Source organism: Pelodiscus sinensis, chromosome 5, assembly GCF_049634645.1.
Source record: "Pelodiscus sinensis isolate JC-2024 chromosome 5, ASM4963464v1, whole genome shotgun sequence".
NCBI classification, from domain to species: Eukaryota; Metazoa; Chordata; order Testudines; family Trionychidae; genus Pelodiscus; species Pelodiscus sinensis.
In genome coordinates, this window is record NC_134715.1 from 66,024,071 (window position 1) to 66,044,578 (window position 20,508).

Consider the following 20,508-nt stretch of genomic DNA (forward strand, 5'->3'; position numbering starts at 1 on the left):
GGGAGGAAACAACTAGTTGACTAGTGTGGACTATCCGATAAGCTTTTGCTTATCGGACAATCTACTAGTCAATTAGCCACTTACATCCAAAGTACATATAGTAGCTAGATTTACAAATGATTTAATTAATAAGCACTGGAAGAAATGGTAGGATCGATTGAAGTGTAATAAGATGCATAAAACATTGTCCATCTTCAATGGTAATTAAGGCATCCTATGTTTCTAAAAAGGTTCTGTGAGAAACAACACATTAACAGACAAAACAGCTTCAGGGACTGAAGATGGCATTAAAAAGTGCCTAGGATTAAGCTACACACAACACAGAACAAAGTTCTAAACACATAAGGATGGAGTCGCGGATTATCACAGTCCAACCTGTTTGCATTGGCTTGTTTAGACACCTCCTTCAATCTTTTGATTTTTTTTCTAATTGCATCAGCATCTGGTAAATGGTGATGACCATCAGGCCCATTAGGAAATCCTGGACGTACTCCAGGTGGAAATCCTCTGTAGATAAATATGTACAGTAACTTTCATTACTTTCATAAAGCAGAGCACATGCACCTCTAATGGAAGGTAGTCATACCTTTCAATAGGTTCCCGACTTTGTATTTCTGCCCTCCATCTGGTTTCTCTCTCCTCACCTACTTTAATATTTTCCTTTTGCTGTTGCATCTGGTCAAAGATAGCATGGTAGTGTTCATACTGTCCTCTGGCAGGCACAGGAGAAGGCACAACACCTCCTCCACCACCAAAAAACGGTGCCTGGGAATTAAAAAAAGAACTTTCAAATCCTTGCGCTGATAAACCCTTGCAGCGTCCAATAAAACAATAGATGATCATTTATTCAGGAAGTTTAATATGCACCTGTTTTAACAGAGTAGAAGAATTTAAACTGTTATGCTCATATTACATTCATATTTTAGTTTTGTACTCTACGAGCAGTGATATTTGTGTGCTATATTTATATCACACCAATATTACTGACTGTCTTATAAAAAAAGAAATTATCCCTTTTCAAAATTGATAAAATACCACACTGAAAACTAAAATTTATCACAGTGAAGAAACTGAATCAAGGTAAAGAGACAGATAGTGATATCATCAAATAAGAGATTGGTAAAAATTCATCTCACACGTGCCTTTTTCTTAAAATAAATCCTGTTTTTCACTACAGTCTTCAGTAGTGGTTCAATCCCACACATATGCTGAAAGTTTCGTGTGTCACAAACACCAGTAATTTTATTGTGGATAAAGTAGCTAGTATCTCAGAATAATGTGAATTATTTCCTGCAATTACTGGACAAAAATGGTCCACTTCCATTACAATTAATATGCCAGTTAAAGATATCTTCAGAGTTCTTCCTATAAAGAATACACCTGAGTAGCTTTAAACTTGCAGATCATAACTAAAACTGGCAGTAGTTTTCAATATTCCTTTGAGATTCATGAAGATTCCTCCAAATTCATCTTACATGCTCTCCAATATTACTTCTGTCCTTTGCACTGCACAGAAACAGCTCTTGCCAAAGTCTCTAATGAACTTGATTTAGGTAACAGTCAAAACCAGAACTCCAGCCTCATTCTCAAGTCTGTCAAGCCGCCTCTAATAGTTGACCACGCTTAGGGCTCTCAAAACTTGTTTATCATCTCTCCACATTCAAGTCTTACCAGCTAATTCCTGTTTTGAACTCTGCAGATGCTGTCACCACCTTCTTGCCTTCTGCTCATGCCTATTACCTGTACTTCATCTTTAACTCAAAATCCTCTATAGATTGTCACCCAGGCTGTGTCTGTCTTTCATATTGTTTCTTCAGAACACCTCTAAAATGTAGCCTTTCCGATCCATCTACACAACTAAAATGGTCATCCCACCTCATCTCATATTTCAACTACAGAAACATCCTGTTTTTGACAAATGGAATCCTGCCCCTTTCATACCCATTCAGAATATCACTTGAAAGATCATCTTCCTAGCCCTTCATTTTGACCACATCACCTATCTCTGTATCTCTCCACTGTCTCTCCCAAGACCTTCAACCATCATATTAAGTCTGATACTGCTGCATCTGTCCTGATAGCAAGATTACCAAAGTGGATGATGGAACTGACACTCTTCTTGGATATCCTAATATGTTCCTGGATTGGTAAAATGATATTTGCTGATACAATATAAGCAATATGCACTCTTCCTATATCTGGAGAAAAAGAAAGAAGAAATTTCTTCGAAAAATCTGGTATATATCTACCTACTCATCTGAATGGATGTTGGGACTTTCATTTTAGCACTGAACAGATTTTGTACATCAGAGGGGTAACTGATTTTCCTTAGACAAGCAACACTGATGCTGACAACTATGACTTACTTTTCTTAGCTGCAGCCATTAAATGGACATGTCTATCGGCTGCATCCAGCCTGAAAAGTTTCAACAATGAATACGCCTTCACACGTCAATATAGCTTCAGTCTAAATTCTAAGGGCAGGTTTTTTCCCCAAAAATCAGCAAACTTGTTCCCTTCAATGGGACAGTCACTTTTTTTTTTATTTCCAAAAGGTATTTAGTCTTACTGATTCTCTGTGGGAGTTCACTTTGTTTCAGCAAAAAAGACAAGGAGTTCGGTGGCACTTTAAAGACTAACACATTTATTAGGATATTAGAGCATAAGCTTTTGTGAGCTACCACTCGCTTAACATAGCAGCCTTTCTGAACCCTATTTGTTTAAATTTTATTTTGACAACCTAAACAAATGAAAATGCAGTTGGATGACCATAAAGGCACTCAAAACATATGGCCAGCACTTGATATCTACCAGCAGTGTGTTTTGAAGTAGTTGCAACCAAGTCAGCAGTACTTAAAGGTCTTTCACAGATCTTAAAATTTCTTCATTTATAGGAAGAGCAACTCTGTTATATGCCAGTTGTAAAGTATCAAAAAACAGTTTATATACCTTCTCCTATACCAATGGGACTCTCAGCATTTGTGATGTTTCAATACTTTTTGAAAGATTTTTAAATAATCATTGCCATAGCAACAGTCTTAATCCGCTGAACAAGGAGAAACACATGCAAGTCCAGATTAATCATCTTGAAGAACCAGAGTTTTCTTATCACAGGAGTTCTATTGTTCTTCTATTTTCATAACCAAATGTTTCATAATTCTCATGTTTTGGAGTAAGTGATTTACAGTAATTTGCCACATCTTGGGGTGGGGGAGGCGGATATTTGTCCTAAGTACTATGGATATTGAGCTCCAGGTGGCCCAAATGGTTATTTTTGTAGACCAAATGGATAAGACTTTCACTCAATTCATAGGAAACCAAGAAAAATGAGATTAATTTGTACTTTCTTGGGTCTTTGTCATTGTTTTCCTCTTACATAAAAGGGCTCCTGAAGGACTATGAAGATGAAATCGAGTCACGAGACAAAATCCCCTCCACTGACGGGGGTAACAATTTAAGAGTTGAATATCTGAGTAAGACCTTCTGTTCTCAGTCTTACTGTCACATTGCTAGAGATAAACTTTTAGTATCAGTACCTGAGATCTTTCTCAGAAAGATTTTGGTGGCACATAAATAGGCAAAGTCTCTATTAATGGAAACGCTGAGATGAAATTAAGATCCAAAAATGACACACAATTCTTTCAGAGCTATGAAGCTCCTCATTAAGGGAATCTGGGCTGATGGATCTGGAGCCTCCTCTAACTGCTCTGAAGGTGCTACTGAAGATCTAATTGACAGCAACAAACGTGAAGCTTATATGTGAGATGGTGCCAGAATAAACCATGACTGACGTACCAGTGCCAACACAGCCAGTGACAGTAACTCCTTTGTCACAGGCTTAGCCCAGTTATCTTTCCACTCCTTATGTGGGGGTGGCACTCAAGCTCAGGAACTCAGTGGCATCAGTGACTACATTATAACATAAAAATATAAGAACAGCCAAAGTGGGCAAAACCAATAGTCTATTTAGCCTAGTATCCGGTCTTTCAACAGCGGCTACTGATAAATCTTTCAGAGTAAATTAAACAGGACAACTTCAAGGGATCCCTAATCATCCTGGCTAATAGCCATGAAATGATCTAATTCTTTTTTGAACCTCATCATAGTTTTGGCCTTCACAACACTCCCTGGCAATGAGTTCCACAGGCTATGTATTGTATGAAATACTATTTCCTTTTGTTTGTTTTAAATGTGCCACATATTAATATTTCATCGTGTGACCTCTAGTTCTTGTATTATGTTGAGGAATATAAAACACTTTTCTATTCACTTTCCTATCATTCAGGATTTTAGAGGCATCTGTCATGTCCTTCTTAGTTTTATCTTTACAAAATTGAACAGTCTGTATCCTTCTAAATTCTCATCATAGGGAAGCTGGTCCATACTTCTAACACCTTTTTTTTTTAAACTCTTCTCAGCACCTTTTCCAATTCTGAAGTATTTTTTTACATGAGGTATCCACAACTGCATGCAGTATTGCAGGTATGGATATATCATTGATTTATATAATGGCATTATTTTTCTCTTTTCCCTTTCTTAATGATTCCTAACATCAGTAGCTTTGTTCCCTGATGCTGCTCATTATGCAGATGTTTTCAGACAACAATCCATAAGGACTTCAAGATTTCTTGCTTAAGTGGTAACTGCTAATTTAGAACTTATTTTTGGACGTATATTTTCAACTTTCTACTTAAGGTGGTTGGAAAGAATTGATTCACCACATATTTTAGGTTGCTGGGAGGGAGAGAAAGCAAAAAGGCACAAACAGCACATGTGCAACATCTGCTCTATATTGTTACAGATTGAACCTCTACAGTCCAGCACTCTCTGGTCCGGCAACATAAACGATCCCGCATGGTCTGTGCTGTTATTTAGCTTTAATTTAAATTATTCTAAAACCCCAGCACACAGTGGAAACATTGGTAATGCTGTTTGACAATAATGACCTCCTGTAGTCCAGCAATTTATCTGGTTTGGCACTGCTCAGGTCCCGAAGGTACCAGACTAGAAAGATTCAACCTGTAGTGAAAATATTCTGAATTGCAGTGCTGGGGTGCCCACATACCATGAGTAGAACATATATTTACAGTATTCAAAAACCAAAAAGTTGTATTCCAATTCAATTACAAATAGATGGGGAAAGACTTAATTCAAGTTTGGTAACAGATGTGCAGTTTCTACAGCTTCACAGCATTATCACAGACTATTTAAGTAGCTGAAGTTTCAGAAAATTTCAGTGCTAATGAAAACCATACACTGTAGAAACCCTGCTCAATTGGCTGTTATGACAGAAAAGCTCCTGTAACATATGTAGCAGAGTATGACTGAGATTAACACAGCGTAATATTCCTGTAAATTCTATCATCCAGACTCCAGCACAAATGAAAAAAATTAGCTGAACTTTTGCAGAAGGTAGTGGATGTCTACTCGAGAATTTTATCCAAGAATAATGAGTTTGTGACTACAGTGCCAGTAATGAAGAAAAACAAGGTCATCAGATGCTATGAGAATTTCAAAATATCCATACATTTGCATCATTAGCTGGGGGTAAGGCATTGTCCCACCCTACTTACAACAAATGGAAACAAGACAGTGATAATAAGTACTTCACAATTAGCACATGTGAAAGGATTATTTCAATTCACATTTTTGGTCATGACAGCACTAGGGATGTTAATGGTTAACTGGTAAGCCTGACCCTTAATGAGCGAAAGTTATGGGTTATGGTTAACCGGTAGGGACGGAGTAGCCTCTCTTACAAGCAGAGGGCTGCTCCAACCCAGCCAGTTTAATCAGTTAACTGGTTCAACTTAACCAGTTAACTATTCAAAAATGATTTTACATCCCTAAATAGCACTTAGCTGACAGTGAGCTACGGGCCAGATATTACAAGATTTTCCTGGCACTTACTGACTGATATCATCCAAGTGACAAAAGAGCTACAAATGAAGCACACACAGAGAACCTCCAAAAAAGGAATGTACAAAGTTGTCAAAATATGGTTCTACAGCAAACAAGAAAAAGACTCAATTACTTAGTGTCCTATAACTCAAGGAGGTTTTTGTGATTTATGCCAACCAAATCCTGAGGCAGTGAAGCCGGGCCAGGAAGGCTTTGCTGCAAGCTCTACAGCATAAAGCTTATTTAAGCTTTATGTTGCAGAGCCCAATGTGTCACCACTGACATTTTCAGCAGTTACACAGTTACCTATATAACTGATTTTAACATATCTAATGCAAACATACTTCTGTTTACAGATTTCTTTGCTTGAAAAGAACATTTACTTGTATGTCAAGATCACTTAATGTGAGGCACAAGAGTTTCTTATAGTAAGTTCAGATCACCCTTATGCAAAAAATTACATTAGGGCTATTTGAGAATTGTAGAAAAGAAAACTCTTGTCAGGTTTTGCAGTTGCCACACACCAATATAAAAAGTGGATTTGGCAAAACTGAAAATTGGTGTCACAAAGTTGTCAGCATATGTGTAAATATGCCCCCTTTGCATCTTTAGTGGGTGCGACCAAATAGTCCACAACAGTGAACCGAATTATACTATGCTGGAGAACTTATGGAATGTATGTTTTTGACTGCAGATGCCAATTTTAAATGGCTTGAAGTATCTGATATTAATTAATCTAGTTCAGTGTACACATGACAATGTAATTATTGTTCTCAAGGGCAAGAGTTCCTGAACAGTTAGAAATTGACAATGCAACTCAATTCACACAAATTTAAGTCGCTTAAAAAAAACCCCCCATTATATTACAGTTACTACCACAAATGGATTTGCAGAAAGATTTATCCAAATACTCAAGCAAGTGATACGTGTTATAGCTCTGAATAAAAGCAGTTTACAACAGAAGATTTCAAATCTTCTCTTGGCTTCTAGAAAGGAAGTGCATGACAGTAGAAATGAGATGCCAACATTGTTTGAAGAATGCCATTCAAGGCTTCATTTGGGCACAAACTTATCTACAGAACAATATTCTTAAGTAACAATGATCAAAAGCCAAATGTGCGCATACAGATTAACAGTTTTAATGTGGAAAAATGTCTTATTGAGAGATGACTAAGATAATTCATGGAAATCCAGAGTGATCACTCTGGTCCTCTGTTTTATTGGAGGTCAGTGCCAAACATGTCAACCAGCTTTCAGGATGTCTGACACCAATGATGCCTACTGCGAGTACCAAGCCTACAATGCAAATAACTCATGATGTATCAGTGACTTGACCACTACAAAGCAAGATATTTCTGATTCACCTACATGATAGTCCAGACACTGATATAATGTCCATGATATATTATCTACTCAGAAGTTGCAAACCACCTCTTGGACTTAATTTGTAACATGTTGTATATGTAAACAGTACTTTTAAGAATACTAGATTTGTAACTTTATGTCCCTTTACATTTAATTGTTGAGGAATATGTATTGTAATGGAAAACTGCAGTATTTCTTTAAATAATTTGTAAGCCAGTGCTAACAATTTATTAGGTTTGGCAAGAGACCAGCAATCAGAATAGCAACAGGTATACAGATACTAGCCCTTGCATGTTAGTATTCAGTAAGTAAACAGTCATGTTGTATGCAGATGTGTCTATGCAGTTTCCTCACACTTTTATTCTATAACAAAGAGAACACACAAACCCTGATGACTCTGATCCATTCATGTGTCTCATATGTAGAAGTGAAGTCTGATGTCAATGAGTAGTCTACTAGAAGTTTAACCAATAAACCTTGGTTTACCAGTTCATCTAGTCAACTACTCACATTCCCCCATCCTCGCAGCTTCTGTATCAAAGGCAGTGGAACAGGAGCTGTGCTGGGGTGATCCAGCTTAAAAGCTGGTTTTCTCTAGAACCGGCTCTGCATGGATACAGAGGCAGCAGTGCGGGCTGACAGGGTGCTCCCCAGTAGTGGAGTTGGAGTGCACTGGCTACTGACCCCACCTCCGGAACTAGTTGACTCACGGCTAAGAATTGTTGACTGACCACTAAGAATTCATGCATCTAGTTGACCATTCTATTACCCGCTATCTAATAACTCTAACTGTAACTAGAAGAAAATACAAACCTTCATTTGTTTAGTTATATAAGTTTTCATTAATGCCTTTTAAGGAGGTTAAAATGCAGGTAATTGGGTAAATGCGTAACCGCTAAAACTCTCAGCAATTCGACTATTACCTGCTCATGCAGCATGGGGATGTTAGGAGTAGTCGACTACCTGATAAGATAAGATAAGATAAGCTTATCAGGTAGTTGATTCAATTACTCCTCCCCTTCTCCCCCCGCACCCTCCACTGCCTCGGTTTAAGAGGCAGCAGGGGGAGGGGGAGAAACAGAAGCCAGTGCTGGGGAGAGACAGCTTAAAAGCTGGTTCCAACCAGCACTGCCTGCCCCCACAGGAGCAGCGAGAGGAGGGAAGGAGTAGTGGCTATTCCGGCAGCAGCCTCTGTCCCCGGTGGCTGGGGCTGGCCACAAACAAGGGCTGCAGGACCTAGCATGAGCCTGGCATTTAAAATGCAGAGCCACAGCGGTCCTGGCTCTATCCCGGCTCATGCCAGTTCGGGATCTACCTCCACTGGGGCTCTGCAGTTTAATGCAAAAGGAGCTGGGCTGCTTGCACTCCAAGCTTGTGCTATACTTAAACTGCAGAGCCACAGCTCTGGACCGGAACAAGTTGGGACAGAGCACCTTCTCTTATCAACTAATCATGCAGTCGATAAAAATTGTATTGACTACACAATTAGTTAATTACCATCCTCTTAACATCCTTAGCATGCACCGGCTGCCCAGGAACAGGATGGGAGCATGCATGTAACCCATATAGCCCAGGCTTAATGTTTAACTATTTATACGTTTATACTTTCATATCCTTTTTTATATAATCAAAACAAATATAAAATGAGCACTGATATTTTGTATTGTAATTAAATCAATATATTTGGACATGTAGAAAATATCCAAAAATACTTAACTAAATGGTATTCTATTGTTTAGTATTGTGATTAATTGCACAATTAATTTGCTTGATGGCCCTCCCCCACCCCACAAATCCAAACAGGATGGCCCGTTACCAGATCTTAACCATCTCCAAAGGTCTAGGGTTGGTTTTTTTTTTTTTAAGATTTTAATAGTAGCTACAATAGCAGCTCCAGCTCATCTCAGCCAACTTTTTCTCTTTTACATCCCAAAACAGTTATTGTCATCTTTAATGCCACCTAAAAAACAGAGGGAGGAGGGTGGGGAACCCCAAACCTCTCTTCTAAAACTCCAGTACCAAAAAAGCCTTATTAAATATGTGACATTTCAATTGTTTTACTAATTGTTTCTCTGCTACATCTTCAATAAAAACTCAAGTATTTAATACTGTATTTGCCATAATACAATCTATAGCCCCTGAATACCAAATCCCAAACACTGTTTTTATTAAACTACAGTAAAACTCCAGTTGTTTGGCATCCAGTGGTCCGGCACTCCCGATAGTCCGGCACCAGCTAGAACCTGGAAGTGCTCTGGCCAGCCGGACAATTGGAGCTGCTCTGCCCCAGGCTTCCCCAAGTCCAGCGCTGCTGAAACTGACCAGCAGGATACTCGGGGAAGCTGGGGGCAGAGCAGCTGAGATGCTGCTGGACTCGTTCCACAGCGCCGCTTAGGTGAGGGGCGGCTCTGCGGGACCAACCAGGCAGCACCCCAGCTGCTCTGCCACCGGCTTCCCCAAGTCCCCCGCTGCTGAAACTGACCACCAGCAGACTTAGGGAAGCTGGGGCCAGAGCAGCTGGAGTGCTACCCACGCTGCACCGTTCCTTGCCGACCCCCCTCTCCTCCCCAGACCTCTCATAGCCCCCTTCCAGTACTCCAGCATAGCCAATTATCCGGCACCCCCGGGTCCCAAAGGTGCTGGATTATCGGAAGATTACTAGACATTTATCTATCATCTTTAGCCCCTAAATTCCATCTCAATTAACAGAACAGACCTCACCTCTTTCAGAACTAATGCAAAACTTCACTCTTCAACCTTAACTTTCTATCTGCAAGTTAAGAACATGAACTCTTGCTACTGATAAATTAGCCAAATTATTCTTCTAGAGCCTCAAAAGGAAGAAAGGAAAAATATAAATCTCTCAGAGGGCAGGAGTTCACATACTATGCTGCTAGAAAACAAAAATACCTAGACAGGAAATTTTAAAGAGATATTTGAATGAAGAGAAGGTTGCTCCACGTACAAGTTAGTATAGAAAAAGGAGAAGGAAGAAAAAGTAGGTATGTGAGGGCTGAAAATATTGGCAGAATGAAAGAAGACACAAAAGTTTGATAGAACACGTCTGAAATCAGAAAAGTGTACTCAAACTCCAAGAAGCTTGCGGAATGAAAGGGGCCATTATTCAGTATCTCTGAGACTGTCCATAGTTTAGTACTTGAAGCAACTCAACATGTAGCTAGGCATCTATCTGCTCTGCAGAAAAGAAAATGCCATGGAAGATAAATCAAAAGAACAAAATGGCTGTATTTCAGCATCTGCTGCCAACCTTAACTTCACCACTTCCACCTGTATTAAGCACATTTCTCCAGCCTTGTTCCCTGGCTCTGTTTATCCGTTCCATCTGGAGAAGACAAAAAGGAAAGTAAGAATTCAATAATTCAATTTTCTATTAAAAAATTCAATTACACACTTGAAAAGAAAAATCAAAAGTATTTTACCCTTTCCTTCTCTAGTCTTCTCATGTGCTCAGCCTTCAGTAAACTCATCTGAAAATTTGAACAGTTGTAATATTACACTATGTATTCTAAAGCAATTTTTGACTTACTATGCAAGGCCACATTTTTATTACTTAAAACATCACTTAAAACAGGAAAAAAAAACCCAAAATATTTGGCTACCTGGTCTCTCTGTTGTTTTTCCTTCTCAAGTAATTCAAATCTTCTCTTTTTTGCAGCTTCCTGAAAAATAAGTATATATTAAAAATTTGTTTGTGAACACTATTTTCAGCAAACTTAGGTCAAGAAGGTTAGTACTCCAGGAGCAGGCCCAGGAAAGTAAAAATGAAGATGTTACAGAGTGTTTGAAGGAAAGAAATAAGGAGGAAAGGTTTGAAGGTTATATTTTCCATTTTAAAAATATTTTTGTTCTGGTGTTGTTTTTGATGTAGCTTGAAAACAGGCAGACAGGTGTCTTTATACCTCAAACATTTTCCTCCTTTCCTCCCCTGGATTCATTTTCTTCATTGGAATTGGATGGGCCTAGATAAAAGGTAAAACTAGAAATTAGTTAGGTCAGTGCATGGTACTTTCTAGATCCCAAAATAATAGGAATATCAAGACAAGATATGAGTGTGCAATAATTTAAAAATCCAGTATATTATATAATGCACCTTCATCTATTATTCAGAGCATTCCTGAAAAAGCAGATGCTACTAAGATCTGTGGCGAGAGATATTGTAATTCTACATTTGGCTCTTGACAAGGAGTTCTACCTAGTCAAAGCAAAGGAGCGCAGAATTTTCAAAGCTCCTTTTAGGTTTTCCTATTAATTTCCCTTCTCTGGCAATGTCAGTGCCCATTGATTCTCTATGCTCTCCTCATTAACAAGCTGAAGGTCCCTGAAGATATCGATCAACGTGTTGGTTGGGAAAACTAGTTGGCTTCAAAGCTTCCAACTCCAGTGTTTGTTCAAACAATAATTAAAACTTAATTCTCATATAACAACAAAGCTAACTGATATGCAGGTTCAGTAGATGAACACCAGAGTTACAAACTGACTGGACAACCATAAACCTGTTTTGGATCCAGAAGTATGCAATCAGGCAACAGCAGAGGAAAAAAAGCAAAAGCAAATACAATGCAATATTGTATTAAATGTAAACTAAATGAAATGTAAACTATTAAAAAGTTTTAGGAAAGATTTTTTCAAGTTAAGAAAAATGCATCAAACACCAAAATAGTTAATTGAAGATGGTTAAAAGCTGCACTTTCTTCATACAGCTAAGAAACTTTACTATGAAGAAATCCATGTTCAATTATAAAAATTTGAATGAACATAACATTTTATTCAGTTGCAAACATTTCAGAGTTACAAATAACCTCCATTCATAAGGTGTTTGTAACTGAGGTTCTATTGTAATTAGAGACATTAAGTGCTCTGTTTGTTTTAAAGGGCCATGATTTTTTATATCATCTTCTCCCCGTGGCTCCCCCTGTTCAGGCAGGCAGATATTTAAAACATATATTTTGCCTGTTGCCTTGTTCAAGGACACAGTCAATCACTGAAAGAAACAGGATCGTGGCAGTTAGACTTATTGCAGGAGACATTGCTTTGAATTTGTTCACTTGTGTACACAGTGTAGTTTTTTTGCTTAACGTTTTATTTTCAACTGAAACTTGAATAGAATTAGTCTCGGTGTAAAGTTATGTAATAGCAGTTATCCATGTCCCCATTTAAGGGCAGCGTGAACATTCAACAGGATGGCCTTGCCAAATGTAGGTGTATTCTTCTGATCTCATTCCCCACACTATTGACAGTATTCCTCTCAACATATTTCTATTCTCCCTCTTCTTTTAAAATCCTTTATTAAGATCACAAATCCATTAAAATTTCAACACGCAAAATTTGATTTTGTCCACTAGGGTCCCATGATAATCCACTTTAAAAGATTGTGTGTTTCAAAGAATAATCAGTTGAAAGGACAGCCTAATAAACTTTCTACTCTTGTTTTGCCATCGTTTTGTTACACCCCTCCATACAAATGCAGGTGCTTTAAAAAAGGATCTACTCATTTAGAGGCATCTTCCTACTCCTTCTAGCTCAATTTCTGCATTCTCTGAAGAGTCCATTTCTTTATTGGGTATGTATTGTGCATTCATACAAAAAAATTGCTTAGATGTGCCATCTACCTATTAGATGTGCACTGTGGCTGTGTCTAGACTGGCCAGTTTTTCCAGAAAATTAGCAGCTTTTCCAGAAAAACTTGCCAGCTGTCTACACTGGCCGCTTGAATGTCTGCAAAAGCACTGACTTCCTACTGTAAGAAATCAGTGCTTCTTGCGGAAATACTATTCTGCTCCCGTTCAGGCAAAAGTCCCTTTTGCGCAAAGCTTTTGCGCAAAAGGGCCAGTGTAGACAGCTCAGATTTATTTTCCGCAAAAAAGCCCCGATCGCAAAAATGGCGATCAGGTCTTTTTTGCGGAAAAGCGCGTCTAGATTGGCACGGATGCTTTTCCGTAAAAACTGCTTTTGCAGAAAAGCGTCTGTGCCAATCTAGACGCTCTGTTCTGAAAATGCTTTTAACGGAAAACTTTTCCGTTAAAAGCATTTCTAGAAAATCATGCCAATCTAGACGCAGCCTGTATGTTTACGTCTGAAGGGGCTGAATATAAAACAAGTTAACTTGCTAATCAATAAGAAAGATCTCATCAAAATGGATCAACAAGAAAAATATCTAATAAGTAATAATACTAAGCACTTGCACAGTGCTTTTCTAACAGCAAATCTCAAAGGGCCATGGAAAAGTTCAGTGTCATTATCCTCTTTTACAGATTAAGAAATGGAAGCACCAAGAATATTCTCAATAGTGACTATTAAAATGAGTTCTAAAGTCTATTCAAACCTCACTTGTAAATTATAGTATTCCTACGATTGCAACAGAGTGAGGTCACTGAAGTCCATTGAAGCTACAGGCAACGTAAGTAGCATTCCAAACCAAACAACTGATAGTCTCCCAAATTCAGCAATATCGGTTTATAAAATAAGAAATAAAACAAAACATGTATTTGTTTTACCTAAATGCAGCAATTTCCTGTGTAGATGTGTGTCAAAAAGATGTAATGAAAAACAACAAGATTTGGATACTAGTGGAATAGTATTTTTAAAAAGTTTAAGTAAAATAAATCAAATTAGTTAATTAAAATAAGCTTGTAGAATATGTACCTTCTTTATTACCATTCTTGTGGCCTCACCTGTCTACATTTAGCTAATGGCTTCTTTTCATGATTTTTTTTAGATGCATCACCAGATTTCTTGATCATTAAAGGCACTCCATATTTTGCAGCAGGTTTAGTAATTTTCTGAGCTGGCACAGCTGAAGCACAGATTTGTCCTTGAGCTGGTCTTTTTACTAAATGAGAAAGGACAGAAAACTGAATTACTGGTCTCATAATTTGGATATTGTCAGACTAATTTGGATATTGTAACATTTTTCTGTTTCAAGTTACCTTACCTGTTATCAAGACAAAAGATTCAGATTCAGAGTATTCATTTGATAAAGGGACACAACTTCACTCCAAGCCTTCACTAGACAACTAATCAAATGGCATCTTTTCCAGCTGAGATACTTCTCCAAAAAATAGTGAAAATCATCTCTCTCTGCAGAAGCAGAGAAAGAGACATTTCATCTACTCAACACTTCTGAATTAAGACATAAAGGTGGTTCAGTATTGTCTTCACAAGTCTTCCCCGCACTCAGTGTAATTTAAGTTATTTGAATAAGTAGATGCAACTGTATGAAGCCCATAGGGTTATCACTTAAACTGCTCTACAGAAGTTGGGTTTTCATGCAGTATTAATACTAGAATATATTTTAGAAAATGGACTATTTTGCCATCAGTCAAAATGTTTTGGTTGAAATGTCCGAAAAGAGATGTTACATGATGTGACAAAGCTCCTATGAAAACTTAGTGGCTCCTGCGCTTCCTGGTGGATTTGGTTGCCTCAGAGGCTCGCAGCAGCTCACAGTTTTAGGCACCACGCCTGGGGCTTTAGTTTGCTGTGGAGCAGAATAATAGACGGTAGGAGGATAGGATTTGGCCATTAACACCTAACAATTTGTGATTGTCAACAGTGAGGTCATTTATGAATAGGCCTAATGCCCAGGAAGATCTAATATTTTCTAGTCATTATGGCAGGAAGTGGATCTGGAATGATGTTGTCTGCTCCACTTATTCCTGACCTCTATCACCAGAGAGTTTGGTACAGGATATGGAAACAAAAATTCCACTCTCTTGGAAAGGATGTAAGATTTGTATCAGATCATTTAGAAGTTGCTGGATTCTGCCATATGGTCTTGATCAGGTCCATGAGTACCCTGTTTATCAGGAGAGCAAGAATGATCAAGTTGATGCCTGGACAACATCCAACAGCTTATGCTATCATGCCAAAACTACTTCCAGTAGCATCTCTGGAGAGTCTACAATCCTCTTAGACAGCTCTTGTAAATGTTTGAAACCCTGAGCCTCTGACTGGGCGGGGCTGATTAACCACCTGTGAAGCTATGCTGACGTGCTGCTTAGAGGGAAATACCACCTCCCTCTGCACACTGAGGATCTTATGGTGTGGTGACAATACACAGTCCATTGGTCCCAATAGGGCCCCTTATGAGGAGTCAGATATCCAGGGATATCTTTACCACCCATGAGTTTGGAGTCTGAGATAGCATTGAGGTTGTTCTTCTGATCCCATTCTGGTGGTTGGCTGGACAGGAGAGGAGTGACAAAGAATACATTTCCCCTTCATCACCATCATCCTCATCATTGGAGGAAGGAGGAGCTAGTCTATATGATGATGTAAACTGGTGCAGTACTGAGCATGATGAAATATCACCACTGTCCAGGAAGAGAGATACCAGTACTGAAAATACTAACAAGTGTGTCAGAGAAATTCCTACAATGCAAAAAAACATTAGTACTGAGGGTGTTATTGGTACTATCAATGCCATTACCTCAGTTCCAGTGCCAATGACTGTGCACTAAGCACCATGGAAGCAGAAGCTGGTGCCACAGTGCAGTGCTGCTAAACTACTTGGTGTCTTATATTTGAGCAGCTCCTGTGGTTAAGTTGTCCGTTGCTGCTTCTCTCTCAGCCTGCCCATGTAGGGTCGTTGACTTGCACATTACACCTGTAGTACGAGAGGGTCCCACCACCTCTTAGTTAGTTGGACTCCATGGAGCTGGCACCAGTGGTGTCCAATAGCTTTTGGATTGTCTCTTTTTGGCAGATTCCCAGGAAGGGGAGATCATCACTTATTTCTTCACTACCTTTCTGGAGTAGTGCACTTTCCTATAGATGGTAGTGGAGAATGCCTGTCAGCATGTACTCCTGGAGACCAGTGCCCAAGAAACGTCCATGATCCTGCATTGGATGCTGGGTGCAGAGACTTCTCCATTAAAAAGAGTTTTAACTGAAAATACTTCACTTTCCTGGCTCAGGTCTTTAGATTATGGCCATGAGAGCACTTGTGGTACGTGTGCACTGCTGAGACAGAAACACTGCAAGTATCCGTCAGAGACCAGGACTAACAACCAGGAAGTGAAGCAGTGCTTAAAACCAAGGAGCTGGGCACACCTCTCAGAACTGGTTATTTACACTATGCTAACGGATATAATCATTTTTTAAACAAAGTTACAAGAAAAAATAAACAGGGAAGACTATTCACTATCTATACTAGATTATATAACTCCCAATCTAGATTAGTTCTTAAATTAAAGGTAAACTCAGATGAACTGCTGTTGCTCCATTTCAAGCCAGGGGCAGTAGTAAAGAAATAGAGATGGTTGGTTGCACAGTGCTACATAACTTCCAGAAATTGTGCAAGTTGGGGACAGCACTATGCGATGCTGAAATTCTCTGACTGCAGGTGCAGGGACGCAAATTCACCTGAAGTGGAGCATGCTAAGGGACACTCTTGAAAGAAATCTCATTTTAACTGTATAATGAGAGCCAGAAGATAAGTTTGTCAGGTCCTTACTCTGGAACATAGCTCAAGATCAAAGCTGCTACATCTTTGAGACCATGCATGTCCATACCAGGCAGAAGTCGGTGGCCCACACGATCCAATCCTAAATGGCCACTGAGAGAAGTCTGTATGCTTTATTGAGAGTGATAAATATAAATTAACAATATTACCATGTCAAGGCTTGTTCACTGGGAAAAGGCCCTGCTAATCCATAAAGGGCCACTGGACCCAGGGAAGGGGGAAATACCCTAAATTGTTTAGGCAATAGTGCTGTACCAGAGAAACTAGAGGGTTTCTCTTAATGCTGAAGTGATTCCTCATGTGAAGAGAGTGAGAAAGGAGCTGTAAGATGAAGTCAAGTCACTACTGCATGAAAACCAATACAAATTGAAGTTGTAAGACAAAAAGCAATTGGGAGAAATTGAACCAGCAACTTCTTTTGCCATCAGAGGTAAAAATTCTGCTGTCATGAGTTAAAAAGGGCTCAAGGCGTGACTCTCCTGAACAATACTGGACCCCCTTCACAATTCACAAGTGAACAGTGTTACCAATTTGTTATGAGTGCGGCGAGAATCTGGGCAACAGAAATATTAATTAATCCCTTGACTGATGTATTAGCAATCTGCTTACTTTTGAAAGTAACATGGCAAGAGTAAAATGTACCTTTTCAATGTTAAAAGCTCCTTTACAGTTTAAATGTGTATCATTTCTAGGTAACACCTACATACTTTACTTTAAAATATTTAATTATTTCAAGATTGGTTTTGATATTAGATCAAAAGAAATTCCATATCTCAACACAATCTATCCTGCTGCAACTGAAGGTAACTGCAGAGCACTTGTGCATATTTACCTGGTGAAGCATGGGCGCCAAACTTGTGGAACACTTTGTGACTGAATTCATCTGCAATAAGCTAAACATAAACAAACAAAGTTATTTTACTAGCTACATTTTTTTATGCATGCATCTGCTAATGATTAAAGTGTTTCAGAAGTCTATATCTACACTCTCCTTACATAAATGAAAAAAAAAAAACAGGGATAAAGCCTTAGGAAAAAAAAGTAGCATGAAAATAAGAGTCATAATTAAACTATTCACAAATGTTGGCTTTAACCCCGATGAAACTTGTACATATACCTAATGTTAATTAATTTGAGATGTTCCACTGAAGTTAAGAGAGTTGCAACCATGTCTCCTGAAAATACTTTCAGAAGATCTCAGAGTATTTAAAAAAAAAAAAAAAAAAAAAAACCCTGTTACCTACATACCTCTAGTAACTTGTTCCTCAAGAGGTGTTGCTCATGTCCATTCCAATAGGCGTGTGTGCATGCCACATGCATTATTATTGGAAAGTTGTCCCCAGTGGTACCTGTCAAGTCTGCTGTGGAGCCCCTTGGATTGCTGCCTTCGTGGACAAGTCCCTGCCGACCTGCTGCCTGCTCACTTCCTTCTTGTGGTACTATTCCGACGGAGGGGGAAGAGGATGGGATTTAGAATGGTCATGAGCAACAAATCTCAGAGAACAGTTACAAGAGGTAGGTAACCATTTCTTCTTATCTGCTTGATCATGTCCATTCTTGTAGGTGACACTCAAACAGTTTCTATGGAGTGGAGGGAGGTGGTGCTGATTGCAGAATCACCCTGCCAAAATTTGTTATCCTTTGCTGTTGGGTAATGTAGTGCAATGTAAAGGTATGAATGGATGACCACGTTTGCTGTCCTACATACGCCTTGAATAGTGACCTGTTCTCTGGTGGCATGAGCTGTCAAGTGCTAGAGCTGGAACCTTAGCCAGACTAACAGGTCCTGAGGTAGGAAGTGATCCATGACAAAATATGCTGGGATGAGATGGGGAGCCCTTTCAGCCTCTTGGCTATAGCAATAAAGAGCCATGGCGACTTACAAAATGGCTTTGTGAGTTAAATGTAGAAGTCTAAGGCACATCTGACTTCCAAGGAGTGGAAAGCTCACTCCTTATTGCTGGTGTGGGGTTTTAGAAAACTGGCAGAAAGTTATCCTGGTTCACGTGAAAGTGTAAGACTACCAGCTCAGGTAGGAATGCTGGATGTGGATGCAGTGATACTTTGTCTTTATACAAGGCTGCATATGGGAGTTTGGAGGTGATGGCTCTGAGACCTGTCTGGCTGAGATTATGGCCACTAGAAAAGCCACATAAGGAGCAGATCACTAGGAGCAGTCCCCTGAGTTTGGAAAAGATCAGGTTAAGATCCCACTATGGGCCAAGGTGTCCGAGTTGGTGATATAGTGTGTCCAAGCCCTTTAAAAAAAGTGCTCCACCAGGGGGTTGCCAAAGATCAATCTGTCTCCCATACCTGTGTGGAAGGCTGAAATGTCCACCAGGTGCACCCTGATAGATGATACATTTAAAACTCTTGGAGTTGGCTGTAAGAAGTAGTTGAGCACAGTGTGAACATGGACCTGTCGTGTGGAAATACCTTTTTGGAAGGACCAAACTGAGAAACACTTCCACTTTGCTAGGTATACTGAGTGACCAGAGGACTTCCAGCTTCCCAAGTCTTAATACTGCAGCTTAAATTGATTCAACCATGGAGTTTTCATGCCGTGAGAAGGAGGTACTTCAGGTTGGGGTGTTGTAGTTGGTTCTGGTCATGGTGTGATGAGTCTTGTTCCCTCAAATTTTTTTCTATCAGTGTCCGTCTGCTATGTACATTGGACAAACGTCTCAGACACTTCGCCAAAGAATCAATGCCCACAAAACAGACATTAGACAGGATCACAAAGAAAAAACAGTTGCTTGTCATTTCAACCAGAAAGGACACAGTCTCAATGACCTGCTAACCTGCATCCTACTTCAGAAGACATTCAAATCTGCACTTGAAAGGGAATCCTCTGAACTGGCATTCATGCTAAAATTCGACACTCTCCGCACGGGACTTAACAAAGACCCCAGCTATCTTACACATTACAAAGATAGCTTCCCCAATCATCACCTCTAATACTATTAACTCACAGACATTTCCCCTTCCCCACCTCTAATATCATTAACTCACTGGCATTCACCTTCCTTCCCTGCCCCACTACATCCTCCTCCTGTTCTGTAATGTGATTTGTCCTTTTCATGTGTGTTCATTTTTTTTAAATTGTATCCTTTAGTATATATGGTTGTGACTATTTTCTTCCATTATTTGATCTGAGGAAGTCGGTCTGGCCCACGAAAGCTCATCATCTAATAAACCATCTTGTTAGTCTTTAAAGTGCTACATAGTCCTGTATTTTGTTTCTGTGTAGTAACTGACATTCTTTGAGATGAGTGTTCCTGTGAGGTGCTACACATCAGGTCAGTGCACTGCCGCTGAGCCTTCAATCGGAGTTTTCAGAATGCAGCATCCCTGGGGTTGTGCATGTGTGTGTCTGCAGCTGTATGCTCTTAGTTTGCAGGCATCACATATGCACAGGTCCCCTCACCCAGTTCCTTCTCTACCCCAGAATGAAACCTCTTACGGAGGCCAGATTTCCAAAGTAGAGAGGAAGAAGGGAGGGTAGTGGAGCACCCATAGAGACACTCATCTTGAAAAACTTGCACAGGTGAGTAACTCCAACTTCTTCTGGAGATATCACCATGCATGCTCCACATCAGGTTAGTACAAAGCTATATCTGTTTAAGGAGATAGGGACTTCAAGATCAGGCATGAATGTGGTAGACAGGAACAACCTGCTGAATTTTTGCTTGGATAAGGGTCCTTGTGTAAGCACACAGTGTTTTGCACAAGTGTGGTATGATGACCATGCAGCAGCT

The 20,508-nt window shown here is 39.4% G+C and overlaps 1 protein-coding gene across 9 annotated transcripts in view; it reads right to left on the bottom strand.

Annotated features, from left to right (window-relative positions):
* The window catches only part of NEK1 (NIMA related kinase 1), a 141,222-nt gene that overhangs the window by 79,461 nt on the left and 41,253 nt on the right, over positions 1-20,508 (bottom strand). For 6 of the 9 annotated variants that reach the window (XM_025185930.2, XM_006111681.4, XM_075931131.1 and 3 more), the window contains 8 exons: positions 17,583-17,643; positions 13,959-14,116; positions 11,187-11,246; positions 10,887-10,946; positions 10,707-10,754; positions 10,535-10,609; positions 587-765; positions 376-507 (listed from right to left, as the gene is read on the bottom strand). In XM_025185930.2, coding sequence (XP_025041715.2) covers positions 376-507; positions 587-765; positions 10,535-10,609; positions 10,707-10,754; positions 10,887-10,946; positions 11,187-11,246; positions 13,959-14,116; positions 17,583-17,643 — 773 coding nt within the window. The remainder of the gene's footprint in view (positions 1-375; positions 508-586; positions 766-10,534; positions 10,610-10,706; positions 10,755-10,886; positions 10,947-11,186; positions 11,247-13,958; positions 14,117-17,582; positions 17,644-20,508) is intronic. The other 3 variants (XM_006111683.4, XM_006111684.4, XM_006111679.4) reach the window with 2 other exon arrangements.